At 49.3% G+C, this 20,078-nt stretch overlaps 1 protein-coding gene across 3 annotated transcripts; it reads left to right on the top strand.

Moving 5' to 3' along the window:
* The first annotated feature begins 823 nt into the window (after positions 1–823).
* On the top strand, positions 824–20,031 carry RRM2 (ribonucleotide reductase regulatory subunit M2). 3 transcript variants are annotated; one of them, XR_010384275.1, is made up of 12 exons: positions 824–1,022; positions 1,108–1,182; positions 1,532–1,675; positions 1,900–2,016; positions 2,485–2,618; positions 4,378–4,472; positions 4,589–4,722; positions 5,582–5,686; positions 5,770–5,883; positions 16,357–16,457; positions 16,845–16,907; positions 19,809–20,031. XR_010384275.1 is itself a non-coding variant. In XM_010982693.3 (10 exons), exons 1-10 carry the CDS (start codon positions 915–917, stop codon positions 6,112–6,114), a joined length of 1,179 nt encoding a protein of 392 aa, XP_010980995.2. In that variant the 5' UTR covers positions 827–914; the 3' UTR covers positions 6,115–7,839. The 3 variants fall into 3 exon arrangements, 1 of the variants encoding a protein (XP_010980995.2); XR_010384274.1 differs by lacking the exon at positions 16,845–16,907 and having other exon boundaries at positions 19,809–20,012; XM_010982693.3 differs by lacking the exons at positions 16,357–16,457; positions 16,845–16,907; positions 19,809–20,031 and adding an exon at positions 5,962–7,839 and having other exon boundaries at positions 827–1,022.
* The last annotated feature ends 47 nt before the right edge of the window (positions 20,032–20,078 follow it).

The raw sequence follows: 20,078 nt of genomic DNA, 5'->3' as shown, positions 1-20,078 counted from the left end.
TCACAGAGGACAGTGGTCTGACATCAGACACGATTTCTGTGGGAAACTGCATCAAAGGCCCTCTCTCTGTTATTAACTTGAAGGTTTACAAAGGACTTTGCATTTTACATGAATTTTCTCATTTAATCTCATTTTGTTAGTAATCCCACAGGTTAAGTATGGCTACAAGTCCCATTTTACCAAGGAGAGCGCCAAATTTCTAAGTCAGGGGACCTGTCCCAGTGACACTGCAAATGCACCCTGAGATTCTGTAGCCCGCAAGCCCTAACCATTAGGCAGTGCGGTCACCACCGATCACTCCACAAATCTGCCCGACCTCAGGGACCCTGCACTCCCACCCAGGTACAGGTTATCTAAATCGTCGCAGCAACGGGTTTCTCTTGCGGCCAGGGGCGTTTTACAGGCATTTGCACCAACCTCATTTGCAAAACCATTTGCCCGGAACCGCGAAACGGGTTCGAGAGATGTTTTCGGAGAGGTGGGGCTCTGTAGGGTGGGGAATCCTCTCCCGCTCTCGGGCGGGCTCCAATCGCATTGCTTCATTCAATCCCAAACCGTTCCGGTACAAACGAGCGCCCGCGCGCGCCAGGGCCACCAAGACGCGCAGGGGCTGCAGTCTTTGTCCGATGGGGCCCTCAGGGATCCCGGCAGTGGCGCCCCCAGCCCGTTCTGCGGCCCCCAGAGTCCTGAGAGGTGTAGGTCCCGCGAGGGTCCCTGGAGGGCAGGGGCGGCGGGTGCTCCCGCGCAGCGCTTGAATCTCCTACGTGAGGCGTGGCCAGCGGCCGACCTCCATCCAATGGGGAGGCGGCCACGCCCACCGCGCGCATCTCCGGGATGTGTTAAATTCCCGGCGGGGCAATGTAGGGGCTCCCAGGATCCGCGCGCAGCCTCACCTGTCCCAGCCGCACGCCGCCATGCTCTCCGTCCGCGTCCCGCTCGCCACCATCGCGGACCCGCAGCAACAGCAGCAGCTCCAGCTCTCGCCCCTGAAGGGGCTCAGCCTGGCAGACAAGGAGAACACAGTGAGCGCTCAGGGGCGCGGGTCCGGGTAGGGTGGCGGGGTCCTTGGGGACGCGGGCATACTCCTTACCGCGGGTCTCCTTGCAGCCCCCTTCCCTCAGCGGGACCCGGGTGCTGGCCAGCAAGACCGCGAGGAGGATCTTCCAGGAGGCCACCGAGCCGGTGAGTAGGCGCCCTGGGGGCGCCCGGCGAGGGGGCGCTGCAGGAAGGCGGTGCCAGGAGGAGCCTGCTCTTGGCGCCAAAGCCTCATTGTCTCCGCTCAAACCCTACCCCCTCCCGGGCCCGCGCTCCTTTCCCGCCAAAGTGTTTCTTCCCGGTCATTTGCTACTTTACACATCTGGGTATTTCCTATTATTTCTCTCCTATGAGCCTGCTCTGTTACAAACAGAATACATGTATGACAGCTGACACACATGAAATTTCCGAAAATTAAATGTACTTTGCCTGAAAAAGGAGGCAATTTCCTGGATCACGCTATACTTAACATCTTCATTACTTTACCCCCCAACAGAACCCTAAGCTGCTTACCCCCAGCGTGGAGGATGAACCACTTCTGAGAGAAAACCCCCGCCGCTTTGTCATCTTTCCTATCGAATATCATGATATTTGGCAAATGTATAAGAAAGCTGAGGCTTCCTTTTGGACAGCTGAGGAGGTAATCAGATTTGGGAACCAGGAGACCTAAAAGACAGTTTCAGCGTTGCCCCTAACTCTAAAGAAAGACCCCTGCAGTGGCGGATATTACTTGTTTGAAATATACTTTTCTTTCCTCTTGTTCCCAGTGGGAATCCCACTGAGGATGTTAGATTTAAAGTTTAAGAATTATGCCTACGTGTGAGGTCCTTATGCTCGAATCCCTTGTGAACTTCTGTACTTCAGGTGGATCTTTCTAAGGACATTCAGCACTGGGAAGCCCTGAAGCCTGAGGAGAGATATTTTATTTCACACGTTCTGGCATTCTTTGCAGCAAGTGATGGCATAGTAAATGAAAACTTGGTGAGTTTCCAAAAAAAGTCTGCTTTTGGTCACTTCAAAGATTTAAGAGAGAACTTTCTTCATCTTTTGAGTTTTTTTCATGTTGAATGTGTATATATCGGTACGCTAGTATTTATATTGCACGGCACTTCCTGTCATATAACATATTTTGCAGTTGTTACTTATGGTGTTTTTCCCCCAACTATAGGGAAATGCAATGACAATGTTAAGTGATAGTAATAGATACACAACCCTTGTAGCTATGATATTTGCTCTCCTTTCTGTGGCTTTGCTGTTTTCATAATTTGGTTTCATATGTCTTGTTGAGTGCATCCTTCTTGCAGTGAATTAGAAAAGAATGATTTTCTATTATATACATAGAAACAGACCTTATAATGGTACAAAGGAGGAAGTGTGAGGCAACCAGTGTTCACTGACTGAGCTGCTGCTGGTAGACTTTCCTTAAGCTGAGTTTTGTTTTACCACCAGGTGGAGCGGTTTAGCCAAGAAGTTCAGATTACAGAAGCCCGTTGTTTCTATGGCTTCCAAATTGCCATGGAAAACATACATTCTGAAATGTATAGTCTCCTCATTGACACCTACATTAAAGATTCCAAAGAAAGGTGAGTATTTGGATGATACACCAACATATTTAGGACTTGCTAGATGTTACTTTCTGAAATCATATGGGGGTAGAAAAATGACTCTAAAATGACCAAATCAAAGAAATTACTAGCACCCATGGTCGTCTCTGCTCTGAAAAAGAGGCTTAAATTCACTTTATTAGCCAATCACTTGAAAAACAAAAGTTATGAGATTATTCCATTTTCGGAGGTGGAAGTGTACTGTTGAATGTCCAATGTAATGCTCTCTGAAAAAACATTCCTAGGGGGTCTGTATGGTGAGCTACAACCTAGGTCTGACAGTTTTTACTTGTGGCAAATCTGTCAACCTACACCATGAGGCTGGTGCAAGGTGCAAGGGGAGGAGGATGCAAAGTAGAAGGTCACTTGCCTCTTAGGGAGCTTGTAACATAACAGAAAACAAGTCCTAGGAGTGTAAGTGGAGGGCTTACATAATAGCACAGAGGCAGCAGTGAAGCATGGGATTAATTTAGGCACACAGCTATTTGAAATGATAGTTTATATTGGGGGATAATAGAGGAAGAATATAGGTGGCTTAGGGCCTATTTTACATTTTGAAGATTGGAGAGGGAGGAGAGTTAGGAATGGCGTTTGAGTAGTCTCGATGCTAAGGTCGACTTGAAGATAGCAAATGTGGAACAGAAGTGGCAAAGCTGATGAGTAGGCTCTTGTAGATTACCTGGAAGAGTATGACGAGGGAAAATGAGTGGCGACGTGAAAGGTTAGCAGGATCGAGGAAACTCTTTGGGGGTAAAAAGATTTGAACATGTTTGTGGGCTGAAATGAAAAAAGAAAGTAAACGTCAGGGGGTGATTGGGATAAATGACCAGAAAGGGTAGGATCAGGAAGGCCTGGTGGTTAAGCTTTAAAAAACTAGAGAGAGGCAAGACCTAGGTTGACATGGAAAGAGTATGAAAGGAGCCCAGTGATCTGATGACCTTGGTCTCAGAAAATGAGGTCATCTGAGAAGGGGCAGGGTGGGCGCGGGGATAAGCTGGAGGTGGCAGAGGGTGATAAGGAAGACCCAGGTAAGTGTAGGGTCAATCAATTTGCTTTTCTGACCTGGGATCAACATTGTAGCATGGAATTACAGCAGGAAGCAACCTTGGGTTGTTTAGTTTATTGGCTTTAATTATTTCATTATAAATGTGGCATTTGTGGCCCAAATAACTGGCACAGTGGCACAGTGAGGGGTTGGGGCATCTAAATGGGTCATGGTCTGCATAGCTTAAACAGGCTTAGCAGTTAAGATTTTATGGTACTTCAGATTTAAAGAAGATAGGGCCTGTGAACCTTCCCATGACCTGGACTTGAAATCCTTAAGCCAATAAATGCTCTTGGTGTCATAGACTGAGTTTTAGTGTTACTAGTTCTTGGGCTCAATATGAACCAACGAACAACTAAATTAGTATTAACATAAACCAAATGAATGTTGAGGTTTTTTTTTAATTTTGGGGGAGAGGGAGGAGGTAATTAGGTTTTTATTTATTTTTAATGGAGGTACTGGGGATTGAACCCAGGACCTTGTGTGTGCTAGGCACGTGCTCTACCACTGAGCTATACCCTCCCCTAAATGTTGAGATTTTTGAAAACATTATGAAGGAGAAAGCAAAGCAGTCAGAGGAAAACATTTCAGCATGAATCCCAGTTTGGCCTGAGTCCCAGCGCTCTTACTGGAAGCCTGCGATAGGAGGTCTTTGCGGGCACTGCTGATGTTCTCTGGGTCCGTGTCTACCAGGGAATTTCTTTTCAACGCCATTGAGACGATGCCTTGTGTAAAGAAGAAGGCAGACTGGGCCTTGCGCTGGATTGGGGACAAGGAGGCCACCTATGGTAAGGATGCCTTGGCCCTACTTACCCCTGAGCTCCGTTGTCTCATGATGTTACTGGTTTGGGGTCCTTCCTCTGAACACAGATACTCACTGGAAATATTTCGGCATTCACTCTAGGAGAACGTGTTGTAGCCTTTGCCGCAGTGGAAGGAATCTTCTTTTCTGGTTCTTTTGCATCAATATTCTGGCTCAAGAAGCGAGGACTGATGCCGGGCCTCACATTTTCCAATGAACTTATTAGCAGAGACGAGGTGAGTCTAATTCAAATGACAGACTAACCTGCACCTCAAACACGTACAGCTTTCGTGTTCACCGAAGGGAACCCAAGAAGTCAGATTGTCTTACATGCACATTTTAACGCTTGGGTTCAACCATATGCATACTTGCCAGAGAATGAAATCTTTTAAATAATATACTGAAATTATTTCACTCATTCTCAGTCTACATAGGTATTGCCCTATAGGTGATGGAATTTTTTAAGGGATGTTTTATAATTTCTACCAGTCTTCTGTGTGATTCTACTGTACTTCAAAGTTAGTTGGTAAGCATCCCAGTGAAATGAGAATCCATTCTGGTCCAGTGTAGGTCTTTGAATGTAGTTGGATTGAACTGCAGAAAGTAAAGGTGCCCAGACAATCTAGTGTAAATCCCATCAGCCTTACTCGGGGTTTAACGTACTAAGACTCGCAGACTTGATTCGCTTGAAATTGCATTACCGATTTCCTGAACATTGGGTTGTAAATCTGAGGACTAACTGGCCTAGTCAGTTTTGCCTTTACCTGCTAAGAGTAGTGGCAACATTGGAGCTCACAGCTGCAGAAATAAAGTGCTTTCAGTGCAAGTTCTGTCCAGTCCTTCGCCACCACCCAGAGCAGCAAGGACCAGACCTGGCCTCCTGTCATCCAGGGGGCAGCCGTGAGGGCTTGGGTGGGGCTGAGCCTGCCCAGGTGCCCCAGCAGTTGAGTCATCTTCCCTTCCAGAGTTTAAGTGCTTTTAGTCTGGCCTGCAAGATGTATCAGGAAAATGCAGAACATCAGAAAGCAAGTTCCCCTTCCACAATAGTGATGAAAGTCTGCTGTTTTTATAGTAATCTTAAACCTTTCCTTCTAGGGTTTACACTGTGACTTTGCCTGCCTGATGTTCAAACACCTGGTACACAAACCTTCGGAGCAGAGAGTAAAAGAAATAATTGTCAATGCAGTTAGGATAGAACAGGTAGGTGACGTGTGGGGGTCTCGTGCTTGCTGAAGGACATCTTTATGCTGCTGTTTTACTAAGAAGCTGTATTTGGTCCCTAGGAGTTCCTCACAGAGGCCTTGCCAGTGAAGCTTATTGGGATGAATTGCATTTTAATGAAGCAGTACATTGAATTCGTGGCAGACAGACTTATGCTGGAGCTGGGTTTTAGCAAGGTAAAGTATCGCGTGTAGCCCTCTGGTTCTTTTTGAAACTGGTGTTCTGTATTGATGTTCTGCTGTGAACCTTTTCAGATTTTCCGAGTAGAAAATCCATTTGACTTTATGGAGAATATTTCACTGGAAGGGAAGACTAACTTCTTTGAGAAGAGAGTAGGCGAGTATCAGAGGATGGGAGTGATGTCCAGTCCAACAGAGAATTCTTTTACCTTGGATGCTGACTTCTAAGTGAACTGAAGATATGCTCTCATTTTGCTGATTTTTCTTTTTTTCCCTTCTCACCAAAAGAGAAAAAATCAGCTACTTGAAGTGTATCAACTAGCTACACCATGAATTATCCATAATGTTCATTAATGGCATCTTGAAAACTGTGTAGCTACCTCAAAATCAATCCTGTTAATGCTAGCGGGGTCACCTAGAATGAAAGCGTAGACAAAAGGCTACTTGGATTCTTAAAAAAGATCTTGCCCAGGTTTGGCTTTTGCAAGCAGGCTGGCTCTACATGGCTTCACCCTGGCTCTTAGCAGCATTCTTGGCCTGAAAGTGTGAAGACTCGAGCGAGTTTGTTCCAGCAGGATTAAACAGCAACTACCACAAGGCCATAGGAAGACATCAGAACCCCTGCTTCAAGGCAGATTTTAAAGTTTACTTACGATTTGTATATAAAACTGGCACTTTACACACAAATAGACAGTTTGTACTGTAGGGTAAAGGCTTGATTTAACCTAAATTTGTTGGTTTCTACACCAAATACAAAGTATTCTGTTTACCACTTAGGGGATCCAATTCTAAATTTACTACACCTGCACTCAATTTACTAGGTGACCAGACTAGGTTAAACCTGTGTAAACTAAGGATGTTATTTCTATGCTTTATTTTCTTTAATGAATTGAAGTGCTTTTTAACTCAATCCCGTGCACACCTAGGTATTGGGAGTGGGCAGGTGGTACCACAGAGAACCCAAGTTGGTTTTGTATTCTGTAGCCCAGGTCCAGGGATAAGAGATGAGGGGAGAGGAGACTTAGGTCATTGGGAACTGAAGTGTGATCTGGGCTCACTGGTAACCTGGCTATGTGTGGCAATATCATTTAATTTCTCAAATTGTTATGTCCCTCAATTTCAAGTTAGTATCAAAGATCCTTGAAGAGTCTTCTTAGCTGGGATCTAAGATATTAGCCTTGTAAATTGGTTTTCAGATCATCCTAAATGACCCACCTAAGATCTTTCTTCTATTAAGTGGGAAAATCAGGACTGAAATTGCCTGTCCTAAAAGTTGAGTGTTTATCTTCATGTTGTTAAACTTGTGTGTAAGTGGGTACCGTTGACTTAATCCATTTATACTTTACGACATGTCTTGAGTTAGAAAAATTTGTTACTATATGTTTTTTTACTATCCGTAGTTCATACTTTGAAATATATACCCAGTATTATTTTGCAGTTCATAACTGATTGAGAAGGTATTGTTCAGTGCAGTTACCTCTAGGATTTGGCTAAATCTGAGCGTTAACTCGCTGCATTGCTAAACTTCAGTAGAAAACTAGTGTTGAGTGAGTAATTAACACTTGTTCCAGTCACATGTTAGCTTCAGAAGGAAGTATAAACTTAATAGGAATATTTAATAGAGCTAGTTTGAATCAATCTGCCTTTATGTTCCCTGCCCCCCTCCTCCCACCCCAGAAAGCTGAGATGTCACATGGAAGGTCATGCATGATACACATCGGTCCTTTGGCCATGTTTGTTACCACATTGTGTTGTGTGTTGGCTGACTGACCACTGGCTTGTTCTGTTGTCAGTTTTCTTCATTTATTGTATAAATGGTAAAATAGTCAATTTAAAAATTTCTGTAACAGGGGGCCCCTTTTTATCTTTTAAATTATTGTTCCAGGAAGTTAATCCAGATTATATGGTCTGTACACTTGTGCAACACAAAAATGAATAAATAAATAAACTTGCTACGCGTTCGTCATCAGGTGGAGGTTGGAGGCAGATTTTGGGATTCTTCCTCCCATTAGCTGTGTGGTAGAATTAACTTCTGCCAACTAGGGTTTGGTTTCTTAATCTGTTTAAAGGGAAACAGATTTTGTCTAAATCATTTCAAAGTCTTAATATTGAGTACTGCACAAGTGTTAAATGATTTACGTAAAACTGCTTACGTTCGTCCCTTGATGAAATGTGCATTTCAGTTCAGGAAGAGAACAACCAGGAAGTATTTTGTAAACGCCAAATGAGTTCATTTGCTTTCAGTTCTGGGGAAGGGGCCTTCCTCATGCCTGTTCTGGCACAAGGTATGTGGGAAACAGGTACACTTGAAGGCTGATGCCCCAACTCACTCGATACACTGCACATGGGGTTTGAGTTTTATTTATTATTGTATTATTTACTCATTTTATCTTGGTGGGGGGAGGTAACTAGGTTTATTTATTTTTATAGGAGGTCCTGGGGATTGAACCCAGGACCTCCTGCATGCTAAGCAAGTGCTCTGCCACTTGAGCTATACCCTCCCCCTGCACATGGGATTTGTGAAGCCAAGATCGAGTGCGTTTAATTTGCCAACAACCTTGGGTGAGCCACCTGGGTCTGCCTAGCTGGGGTTTCTCTTTGCTCTCTCTCATCAAGCTGACCTATGGGGGCTCGGGTTGGCCCCTCTTGTCTATAAATGCCCTTTCCTGGACCAATCCCACCTACGTTTTAGAAATATTCCCAAATTAACGAATTATTCATTATGTGTCCCCACTTGTGATGTGCAGTTACTCAAATGGTGGCTGCCTGGTCAGGCCCTGCTGTAGGCATTGGAGGTGGGGCAGAGGACAAAGCACCCCCTCCCCCACCGTGCATTTGAAGCTCACTCCTCAAGGAGGAAGCCGGGTACATAAGACGGTGATGCAGCTACAGAGTCAAAACAGGGAGGGTGCAGCAGAGGATGCCCAGTGGATGGGGGCGTTGAGGAGCCTGCTTGTGGGTTGTGGAGGTGGGGATGGGATGAACCTTACTGATGGTCATGCTGCTCCTGCTTCCCTGCTTCAATGTATTAATCCTGTTTGTCCTATGAAGGAGGATGTTCACTTCAAAGGCACAGGTTTTATCCACTCCCTATCTTAAGAGCACACAGCCTCCAAGGATTAGGCCCTCAGGGAGTGATGGGTGGGTGAGTTTTGGGCTGTATAGGTAGAAGTATGTTCTGTGTCCTGGAGGAATCTCACTGGGAACTCTGCACCCCAAAGGTACTCAGTGTCATCTGATTCCTGGTGTTGGGTTGATGACATCTTTGGGTACTTTACAGGCAGCCATGCTCTAAGGATCCTCAACTCTTAGAGCAGCCTCCCTGGTGCAGCCCATGGTCATGTTTTTTCTTGCCATTCACCTCTGCCAGCTGGCGTTGCTCTTTATTATTTTTTTTTAAGGGGGAGGTGATCAGGTTTATTTTTATTCTTAGAGGAGGTACTGGAGATTGAACCCAGGACCTTGTGCATGCGAGGCATGTGCTCTATCACCTGAGCTACATCCTCCCCCTCAAGCTGGGCTTGCTCTTAAACACACCTCCCTGCGTCAGAGTTAGTGTGGTCGGACCACTGAGTCTGAATTGCCTTTGGTATTAAAGACTCAGGGGCCCCATCCCAGACCCACTGAATCAGTCTTGGGGTGGAACTAGGGAGCCTGTGATCTTCACAAGTTCACTTTGGGAGATTCTCAGACATTAGAGAGTAGGAGGGGGTAGACGCCTTATTGAGTTCAAACCAGTGGTTTTCAACTCAGTGTGCATCATAATTACCCATGGTCTAAAAAAACCAAGACCTGGACCCAGTTTCTCAATTTTAACTGGATGTGCTTTCTGATTTTGGCTCCAGATGCATTGAGCCCCAGGACTTAAGCTCATTACACCCGAGCCCAGGGGTTCCGCTCACTTGGTGTGGCCAAGCCTGGCTGCTGATAGAGCTGTGAGAGCCTTTGCCTGCCAGGCACTGCCTGGCCCACGATCCAGCCTGAGGAATGTTCCCTTGCAAAGCCGGAACTAGATGGGTATTTGTAAGCACCGTCTGGCCAGGGAGCTGTTCGGCGGCATCGGTAGCTCTGCCAGTCCCGGTGACCCTGACAACGGTTTCACTGCAGAGCAAGAGTTTCAGCCCCTCAGTGAGTGGCTGCAGCTTTGAGGCAACAGGATTGCATGGCTTGGCCCATTCGGACCAGAGAAGACTGATAGGGCCTCCCCCTTCCCCATCCCCTTCTGTGGAGGGGGCTACCCCTCCTGGTGAACTCTGGGCACTCGGGAAAGAACACAACCAGTGGCGTCTCCTTGTCGTGACCTGGAGCGGATTTTTCATATCAGGATGTTTTAGGATGAGGGTGGTTCGGTAATCACAATGACCTTAGCTTGGCCCTGGAGACTAGAGGGGCTCCGGCAAGACGGCAGGCTGAAGTGCCCCCAAACCCTCCTGCTTCAGACACCAACACGAACAGAATGGGGAATGACATCCTGAGAAGGGAGTTCCCAGACGCTGGGAGCAAAGACAGTGACCATGGGAGCCTGTGCTTGTAGCTGCCCTTTAGAGCAGTCTGAGGGTGAAGGACCAGACACCCCCTTGGGTTTGGAGGGAGGGGTTGACCTGCACTAAGGGAGGGGCTAGAACCAAAACATCACAAAACAGGCCCCTGGGCAAAATGGGAACTAAAGTAATTCACTAGCCCAGGGCGGGGGAGAGGACGAGGGAGTTAATCTCTCTGGACTCTGAAAAAAGTCAAAACCCTAGGTCTGCACCTCCCAGATTTGTGATCTAGGAATTCATGGACAAACATACCCTCAGCCAGCTGCACGTGGTTCCTACAGGTGGGGCTCAGTCACGTTACAAAACATGCAGGGAAACCACGTGATTGTAGGAATGATGGGTGCAATAATTCCAAGAACTTCAGGTTAATAAGAAGATGGATAATATAATGTGATCAAAGGGCAAAAATGAATCAAAACCCAAAGGACAGAACTATAAAGAAGTAATAGGTAGATTTTAAAAAGACACAGCTAGAGTTGCTGGGAATACAACACAACTGCTGGAATTCAAGCACTTAGAGCTTAAAAATATATCCTGTTTAGCAGGATTAGACACAGCTGTTGAGTTGGTGACCTGAAGGAATATCACCTTGGTGAATTATCCTAAAGTAGATGGGAAATAGGAAAAGACAGGAAATGCCAAGGGTTGAATTAGAGTGCACATTTCTAAGGAAAGTTTTAATAATGGAGAGAACAGACAATGTCAAGGAGGTAGTGACTGGTAATTTGCCAAAGGTGTCTCATCCTCACAGAGAGTCCGAGGATGCCCCCTCCTTCCATGTCCACGGTACCATCAGGGTGAGGTTCTGGGGCCAGTGTGGGTGTGATTGTGTGACCTAGTGCCTGTTCTTGATGTGAACAGTGCGAATTTTACAATTTGGCCACACTGACCTGGGGACAAACATGACGAGGGGTTGAGACCTGGATGGTAGCAGGTGAAAAGACATGGGGGACTGGTTCTAGATACATGCTGGTGTGGAGAGATCCAGGCCCTCCTAGTTTGGAGGTTGGGGCTGAGCCTGCTGGGTGTGGTTTGATCTGAGAGTTTAAAGGACCTGCCGGAGGTTGCCTGTGACTCAGAGAGGCCCTCCCTGTACCCTCTGAATTGAGTAGAGATGGTGGGAGAGGACCTGGCTCTGACAAGGTGGGATCTGCTTTAGGATTGGGTAGGGCCTTGGAAATGCTCACTCTCCCTTGCACAAGAGGCCACTGACTGACCCTTTTTGCCCGCAATCAAAAGCCCCTTGACCACAGCCACTGAAGTTCCAGACTGCTTGTAGGACCTGGTTACTGCCAGCCAGAGCCACACTTAGGACTTGCATTTGGTTTGGGCTAGGGGAATCCCTGTTTTACTTCGGGCCTTGGAGTTCAGGGTACAGAGGGTTTGGGGCTGCTGCAGCCATCTTGTAACCATGAAGGCAAGCCTGTATTGAGAGTGGGGCTCACACATGGGAAAGGAGAGCTGATTGACAGAGAAACAGGGTCCTCATGCCTTCATTTTCTGGATCCAGCCATGCCTGAATCCCACACCCCAGACTGTTCACTTAAGTAAACCAGTGAATTCATGGTAACTCACAGCCCTGAGTTCATCTGATCCACAGTCACCCTGGGGCAGGGATGATTAGACCCATTTTACAGATGTGGCCAAGAGGCACAGGGAGGTCAGATACCTTGCTGGAGACCTCATGAAGATAAACAGTGGCTGACCAGGACGAGAACTCAGGTGCCCTGGCCCCATGGCCACACTCTTGTCCCTTTACTGCTTGGGGGTTCTTGCTCCCCTTTACGAGAGAACGGCTACCCAGGCCTCCATGCTGGTCCCGAGGAAGCAGCTTCTGGAGCTGCTCCTGCTGCTCAGGGACCCTTGTCAGGGGACCGTGTCCTCTCACCCCTTGTCCTGCTTTTCCTGTGTGCCTAGCATGGTGGGGAGGCAGCCCTCTGATTTGTCCCTGCCGCTGTGGCCCTGTGGCCTGCCTGGGCAGGAGCCTCCCCCATTGTCTGTAAATCAGAGAGCATCATCACTGGCCCAGGCTTTGGACCCAGGGAGCCACTCCTGACTTGGTGATGCGTGAATCTTCCAAATAAAGTCACAGGCCTGTGGCATGCCACATGCTGCCCCAGGAAGGCTGAAGAGAGAGCTAGGCACTCAGGGAACCCCCAGGAACCCCAGGGTTAGTAACTGGGTGGGTGGGAGCAGTGACTGACCTCAGAGGTGGGATAGGGGAAGGGTCCACCTGTTTCCAGAAAGTGCCCGGAGCCAGGCTGCCTGTGTGAGGTCTTGCTGGGCCTCCCTGAGCCTCCCCTCCCCTTGGGGTGGGGCGGCCTCTCCTGCAGGACCCCAGGACATGCTCCTGCTTTGCAAGACATGCAGATAGGTGCTGGGGGCTGGTCCAGCCTCCTCTGGGCTAATCCCACTCGATTTTCAGTCACTGAGCTGCATTTCCTCATCTCAGTGAGCTGTTTCTTTCTTTTTTTAATGGAGGTACTGAGGATTGAATCTAGGACCTCGTGCATGCTAAGCACGTGCTCTACCACTGAGCTATATTCTCCCCCGCCTCCCCCAAGCGAGCCTGTCTCTAACAGTACAGGGACAGCGGCAGCAAAACCTGGCTTTAGAAATTGTCACCATGAGAACTAAGTGACTATAGTACCTGCATTTTTTAAACAGCTTTATGGAGATAATAATTTCAATGTTTTTAGTCTGTTCCCAGAGTTCTGTAACTATCACCACAATCCATTTTAGAAAAATAGACCCTGTCCCCATCAGAGTCCCTCCCCGTTCCCCCTCACACCTTCCCAGCCCCTGGGAAACCAACAATCAGTAGGTTTGATTGTTGTCTCCATAGGTTTGATGTGGCACATTTTTGAGACACTTGGTGAATAGAAGTTATTAATGGAAAAGGCACTGAATTTTATTTCTAAGAGATCATTTAGAATGTTAGAGGCAGCAGAGAGGTGATGGGTCTACCTTGCAGAGACTTGATTTACATTTCAGAAAGCTTTTTTTCCCTTGGAAAAACATTTTATATTAAAAAAAAAAATCCCTGACATTGCCTGGAAAGGGACTGTCACTGAAATGCAGAGCCTGAGCTGGCTGGAAGACCTCCATTCCTTCACTCCCTGGATCATTAAACACGAACTGAGCCCTCCTCCCTCTGGGCTTGGGGAGGACCCACGAGGAAGGCCAGGGATCAGGAAACTAGGCCTGGGCACCAGATCTGGTTCGCTGCCTGTCTTGTACAGACTCTGAGCTAAAAATGTTCGAAAATGCATCAAAAGAATAAGATTTCATGATACATGGAAATGATATGAAATCCACATTTCATCACCCAAGGATGGTTTCACGGGCACGTGGCCACCTTGCTAAGGCATTTTCTTTCAGGCCCTTTCTAGAAAGCATCTGAGTGAGGCATGACCTTGCTCTTAGGGGGCCCGTGGTTGAGTCAGGAGACGGGAAAGTGGTGGATGGTCAGCAGAGCCAGCAAGGGCCCACTCAAGAGCCGGTCAGTGAATTGTCAGGAAGTTTCTGAGTGTATTAACTTGGCTAGGTAGGGCCACCACGGCAAAGTGCTGCAGACAAGGCGGCTCCCACAACGGACACCGTGTCACAGTCCTCGAGGCTACAAGTCCAAGATCAGGTTGTCGGCAGGTTTGGTTTCTCCCGAGGCCTCTCTTCTTGGCTTACAGGTGACCATCTTCTCATTTTGTGTCGTCACCTGGTTGCCCCTGGTCTCTGTGTGCCTTTTTTATGTATATATATAAAAATATACCTTTCTACTTATATGTATACACCTAAGCTTCTACTTCTGGATTCCTTTATTAAGGTAGATTTTTTTTTTTATGATTTCTTTTTTGGGGATGGAGGTAATTAGATTTATTTATTTATTTTAAGTTTTAAATTTTTAACAGTGGTACTGGAAATTGAATCCAGGACCTCATGCATGCTAAGCACACACTCTACCACTGAGCTGTACCCTCCCTCTTCCCTGCGTGTCTTAATCTCCTCTCCTTATAAGGACACTAGTCGGATTGGATTAGGGTCCACCCGTATGATCTCATTCAACCTTAATTACTTCTGAGGGTTTGGGGGTTGGGACTTCAGCATATGAATTTTGGAGGGTTCCAATCAATCCATACCACCGAGCTAGTTGTTAATTAAAGCCATTACTAAAAACTACATTACATAAACTTACAATTGAATAAATTATATTAAAGAGAAATAAGATAAATACTCAAGAAGGCTGTCTTCATGCTTCTGAGGCTATGACGGCTGCTGTATCTGGTTGGTGGAAATAACTATACAATGGCGTGTTACTGCGTGTCTCTTTCCAATTCCATGACCAGTGACATCACTTTGGTAGCTCAGAATCAGCTTTGGTGGGAGTATTTACACTGTGGGAACTGATAAATGCTGCAACTCAGGGTCCCCTCCCAGAGAGCTGGTTGTTATTTATATCAGCACACCACAGATGCAGGGTGCTAAGCGCTGAGGCAGAGGCCAGCCTGGGCCCTGTGGGGCCCAGAGGAGGATGCCAGGCCTGGGGGAGTCAGGAAAGGTTTCATGGACCAGGGGACGCTGAGTGGCACCTTGGAGTGTGTACGGGTTGGCCAGGCATGGAGGAGGAAGGGGTGACAAGGGTTTGCAAAGCCCCGAGGCAGGAGAAAGCACCTATATCTGGGGCTGGGGGGTGATGGCAGGGGATGGTGCATGAATCTCCTGGTGGGTGAGAAGATAGGAGCCTCAGAGAGGGGTCAGGCAGGCCCTGGAGCACCAGGCTAAGGAGCTTCTGCTTGCCTGGGCAGTCCCGGGGAGCCGCCACTGGATGTGGAGCCAACCAGAGGGGGAGTGGCCAGGGTGGTGCCAATGGCTGGCTGTCAGTGCCTTTGTGGTTATGCCTGTGTGTGGAGTGTGGGTGCAGGGCCCTGTGATCTGCTTCCTTTGTGTCCTCTGCACTTGGAAAGTTCTCCACGAATGCTTGCTGAATGGCTGAATCATCCCATTCATTTTGAAATCTCTAACAGAGGACTCTGCCTTCCACCTCCAATTAGAGGTAGACCTGAAGATCATCTAAATGTTGAGCAGAAGGGGAATAGTTAAAATAAATTATGGGGTATCCATGAGGGAGGGTGTAGCTCAGTGGTAGAGCACGTGCTTAGCATGCCTGAGATCCTGCGTTCAATCCCCAGTGCCTCCATTAAAAAAAACAAATAAATAAACCTAATTACCTCCCCTGCCCCCCAAACCCCCCCAAAACCAAAACAAAAGTTAGGCTATACTTTAAAAAAATTAATGGGGTATCCATACAGTGGAATACTAACTGGTCATTATAAATGGTAAGTATGAAAGCTCTGCAGACGGCAGAACCGGACTTCAGGTAGGGTGTTGGGCCCTCCATCCCCCCACCCCCACTGTGTTCCCCTTGGAGCTTCAGAGAGCTAGTGCCACCCAGCCATGCTCAGGGACACATGTCATGGACTGGGCTAAGATGATGTCGCTTTGTTCATGTGGCCTCCCCAGGGAGACTGTCAACCCCTCCTGTGCAGGACCCATCTATCTCCCATCCCTGGTTGCTGCCAGCAGAGACCTCTGTGCCCAGCAAATGGAGGATAAATACTTGTGATGTGATTAAATGGAGGAAGCAGGTGTCTGCCGCCTGGTCTTGGAGTCAAGGGAGTTAAGGGTCCTGTGTTCCCAGGTCACATGAAGGAGGTGTGATTGGCTCCAGGGAGGGAGGAGTAGGGAGCAGCAGAAGAATCTGCTACATGTTCTTGGCAAGGACCGAGCGGGGAGGAGGGGAAGTTTGGGATGCTGTTCCAGGACCAGAAGCTCTGAGCACAGGCGAGGCAGACATAGCTGTTGGGAGGAAGAGTGAGGCGTGAGGCTGGGAGTCCATTAATTCAAGCCCTACTATGTATCCTCTCTGCTCCAGGTGCTGGGGTGACAAGGAAGCAAAAGCAGATGAAGTCCAGGCCCTTATGGAAATTGTGTACTGACGGGGAGACAGAAAACCAACCAACTCACCCATGTGCAGTAAGTCAGGTGCTCGGAAGGAAACAAAAGCAGGAGGAGGGGGCGGGGAAGGGCAGGTGCGCTTTCCCCAGTGTGGACAGGGAAGGCTCTGTGAAGAACTGGGGGAGGAAGTGGGAGACAGACCACATGGTTAATAGAGGAAAGCATGTTTCTGGCAGTGACAGTGCACGTGCAAAGGCCCTGCGGCAGGAACCTCTGTGGTCAGCGCAGCATGAGGGGTGGGAGTCAGGGTCAGATCGGTGGGTTCTGTGTGTGTGCATGGAGGGTCTGGTGGGGCCTTGTAGGCCCAGGTAAAGAGTTTGGGCTTTGTTATAGTGGGATGAGAGCATGGGAAATATGGGATCAGCCTTCCCATTTAAAAGGAGCACTCCTGTTTCTGTGTGTCAGGCATCTGTTAGAATGTATCCATGGAAGCAAGAGACTCACTCAGAGGCTGTTGCAGCTGTCCAGGTGAGGTGATGGCGACTTGCACGGCGTAGGGGTTGGGGGAAGTGGGGAAGGGCAGCAGAGGAGTGACAGGCACGGCCTAGTTCTGCCTGGATTTTGAAGACAGAGCAGGTGAGATTGGCTCAGGGGTTGCACGTAGGTGTGAGAAGGGAGTCAGAGGAAGCTGCCCGAGCAGGCCACCCGGGAGGGACACATAAGAGCCCTGTCCTGGGCACATCACCCTTGAGATGCCTGTGGAGGGTGTGCAAGCATGTGCCGGACCAGCAGGTGGGAATGTGGCACTAGAGTTCAGGGAAGAGGCCTAAACTAGAGATAGCAACGAGGAAGCCTTTGATAAGTAGATGGGATTTGAAGTCATGGGACAAGTGAACCGAGGAAGTGGGTGTAGACAAGGAGAGGGTAGAGGACTGCCCATGAGACTGGAAAAAGAGGTGCTTCCAGCAAAGGAGGAGGAGGGCCAGTGTGGCCAGGGGAGGTGATGCAGGAGGTAGGATGGTCAAGGAGGAGGTATGTTGGGGGCAGGAGGGGGGCCATGGATGAGGCTGAGAGGGTGGAGGGATGGATCCGGTCCCGAGGGCAGACGGACAGGGAGGCTGTGATCAGCTGAAGGCCTGCACCTGCTGCCTGGGCTGTTTGTGGGTGCCCCCGACTATTCCTGGGGGGCAGTAGAGAGTCTGTCCCCCCACCAGGGGCACCCCTTCCCCAACCTGGTCCCAGGCCCAGCCCCTGCAGGTCCCACCAGCCTCTGCTGTTTGGTGTGTGGTCAGAAGGGGCCCCATGGCCCATCAGGCCTGCCTGCAGCGGAGTGAACATGTGGGAACCTGGGGACGGCCACGCACTGCCCCAGGCCCTGGGCCGCTGGTTTGTTTGGGTCTGAGAGTCCACGTTCCTGGGAAGCAGTTCAGTTGGGGCCTGAGTGCTTTTATCTGGGGAGAGGACAGAGGGAGGGTGCGCAGGGCAGCATTCCTGACCTGTCAAGCCGGCACTGCCAGAACACCAGGCAGGAGTTGGGGTGTAGGAGATGGGCCCCCTGGAGGTTTCTCAGACCCTAGTCTAGGTTCCTTTATCTTTCTTGGGTCATGTCCTTGGGAGGTGACATCCATGCCAGTGAGTCAGCCCACCTCTCCCCTGCCCCACCCACCCAGCCCGCTGCAGTTACTGCCACCTTCTCTTGTCCCGTCTGGCCTCAGTTCCCTGCTGTCTGGCTTGCTCCCCACCTCACCCCTGACACTGTGTCTCCAAGACACCAGGACCTTTGCTTTCTCTTCCTTAACATTTATATGTTCCTTACCATGCACTATTCTAAGCATTGTACAGACTCATTCACTCCTCACAATATCCTTTTACAGGCAAGGGACTGGAGGCACAGAGAGGTTAAGTGACTCACCCAAGGTCACACTGCCAGTAAGGGGAGGAGCCACTATTTGAGCCTGGGGCAGCCTGGTCCCAGAGTCGCTCTGAGCTTTCACTGCTGTCATGCTGCCCCTTTATGTCCCCTTTGGTTCTCACCTGTGTCCTCTTGCCTCCATGATCCCACAACCACCCCTCTGGGGGCTCCTTCTCGGTCCCCTTTGCCTTCTCCACCCCCCCACCCCCAGCCCCCTCCTCTGCCCTCTGCTTCTGTAGAGTTTTTTCCCTAGGGCCTCTGCACACCTATCTGTGGAATCGAAACTCTCTCCTTAATACAGGTTTTAAGTTCCAGACCCAACATTCAACTAGACATCTCCCCTTGGGTGTCCCACCGACACTTCCCAAACTACACTCCCAACATGCTCGCCACCTGCCAGTTCCTTGCTCCATGAACGGCTGGCCCAACTTTCTAACCCAGAGGACCTGCTGTTCCTGGTGTGGCCAGGAGGGGGAGCTGCCCACCCTCCCTTTTCCCTCACCCCCACCCAGTCAGCACCGTCCTGCAGATCCACTCCCAGGGGCTCCCAGGCAGCAACATCCCAGTGCAGATCACGGCCATCTCACCTGGATTATGGCCGCACTCATGGTCAGGCTGCCCTTTTCCCCATTGCCCTCCTCCTGTCTGTTCTCTGCACAGCATCCAGATGATCTTTTAGGAAGCACATCAGTTGATGTCACTGTCGCTACAGCCCTCAGGGTCCCCCTTGCCCTCACCTTGCAGGAGCCCAGGCACCTGCTGGCTTCACCAAGCCGCCCTGCCTGACCCTCACTGAGCCTTAGGGCTTTGCCACCTGTGCCTGGATCTCACCAACTTCTGCTTTTTTAGGGCTCAGCCTGGAGGTCGCTTTGCCATGGCGCTACCCAGACACATTGGTGCTGAATTAGGAGTCTGTGGCTTCCCTGTTCTGAGTGTTTATAATACAGGATTGTACCTGTCTGTCACTTGTCTGACCTCCCCATTGCCCTAGGTAGTGAGCCCCTGAGGGCAGGGATGGGGCCTACTGTCCCCATGGTATCTTCAGCTGGCATGTGGCACTGACCTGGTACTCTGGATTCTCTCAAACACTTTGAGTGAATGAATGAATGAGGGAGTGAGGGACTGACCAGTGCCTCGGACACAGTAGCAGGGGGACCACCCTAGTGGGGATTACGGGAGGTAATGGTCGCGGAGGCGCCTGCCCCTGAGGGACTGGACCCTTTCTTCCCTCTTCTCCTTCCCCCACCTCCCCTAACCTGAGAGGGGCTGCTGGTGCTGCCTGAATGTTATGGCCGCCCCTCCTGCTCCTTCCCAGAGCTTCCTGGAGACTGTCCTATGACCGGAGCTTTGGGCCTCTAGAGCTGAGAACCTGCACTGAGGCAGAATCCTCAGGACACGTGGCTCTTCCTTCCCCACGTGTCCCCAAGCTCTGGGCCGGGCTTGCTCCCTGGGTTCTTCAAAGGTCGGTGATGAGGTCTCACATCTACCTGTTAATTCCCCATTTCTTTCTTTTTCAGTTTTCTTTGGAACCTGCCCTTGTCCAGTTGTTCACCTGATGTGGTGGGAAATGAGTTTTAGGAAGCTGTTGACAGAGTACCGTTTGGCATCCCTGTGCTTCTAGAGATTTCTGGGGCCTTGGGCTGGGGCTCCTGCTGCAGACAGCTGCCTGCCTCCTCATGGCAGTCAGCTTGTGAGCCTGGCCACTTCCTCGCCCCGAACATGTGAGTGACCTTATGATCCTGGCCCTTCAGTGACCCCTAACAAGCTTCTCCGGTGTGTAGGCGGAA

The sequence above is a fragment of the Camelus dromedarius genome, chromosome 15 (genome assembly GCF_036321535.1).
Source record: "Camelus dromedarius isolate mCamDro1 chromosome 15, mCamDro1.pat, whole genome shotgun sequence".
NCBI classification, from domain to species: Eukaryota; Metazoa; Chordata; class Mammalia; order Artiodactyla; family Camelidae; genus Camelus; species Camelus dromedarius.
This window is presented reverse-complemented; position numbering and strand designations above follow the sequence as displayed.

What these genes read in the sequence shown, in the direction of transcription:
- RRM2 (XM_010982693.3), top strand. Translation starts at nt 915, where the DNA reads ATGCTCTCCGTCCGCGTCCCGCTCGCCACCATCGCGGACCCGCAGCAA. An exon ending in TCCAGGAGGCCACCGAGCCG is followed by an intron (nt 1,183 to 1,531) that starts GTGAGTAGGCGC and finishes ACCCCCCAACAG; the next exon opens with AACCCTAAGCTGCTTACCCC. An exon ending in AACTTATTAGCAGAGACGAG is followed by an intron (nt 4,723 to 5,581) that starts GTGAGTCTAATT and finishes CTTTCCTTCTAG; the next exon opens with GGTTTACACTGTGACTTTGC.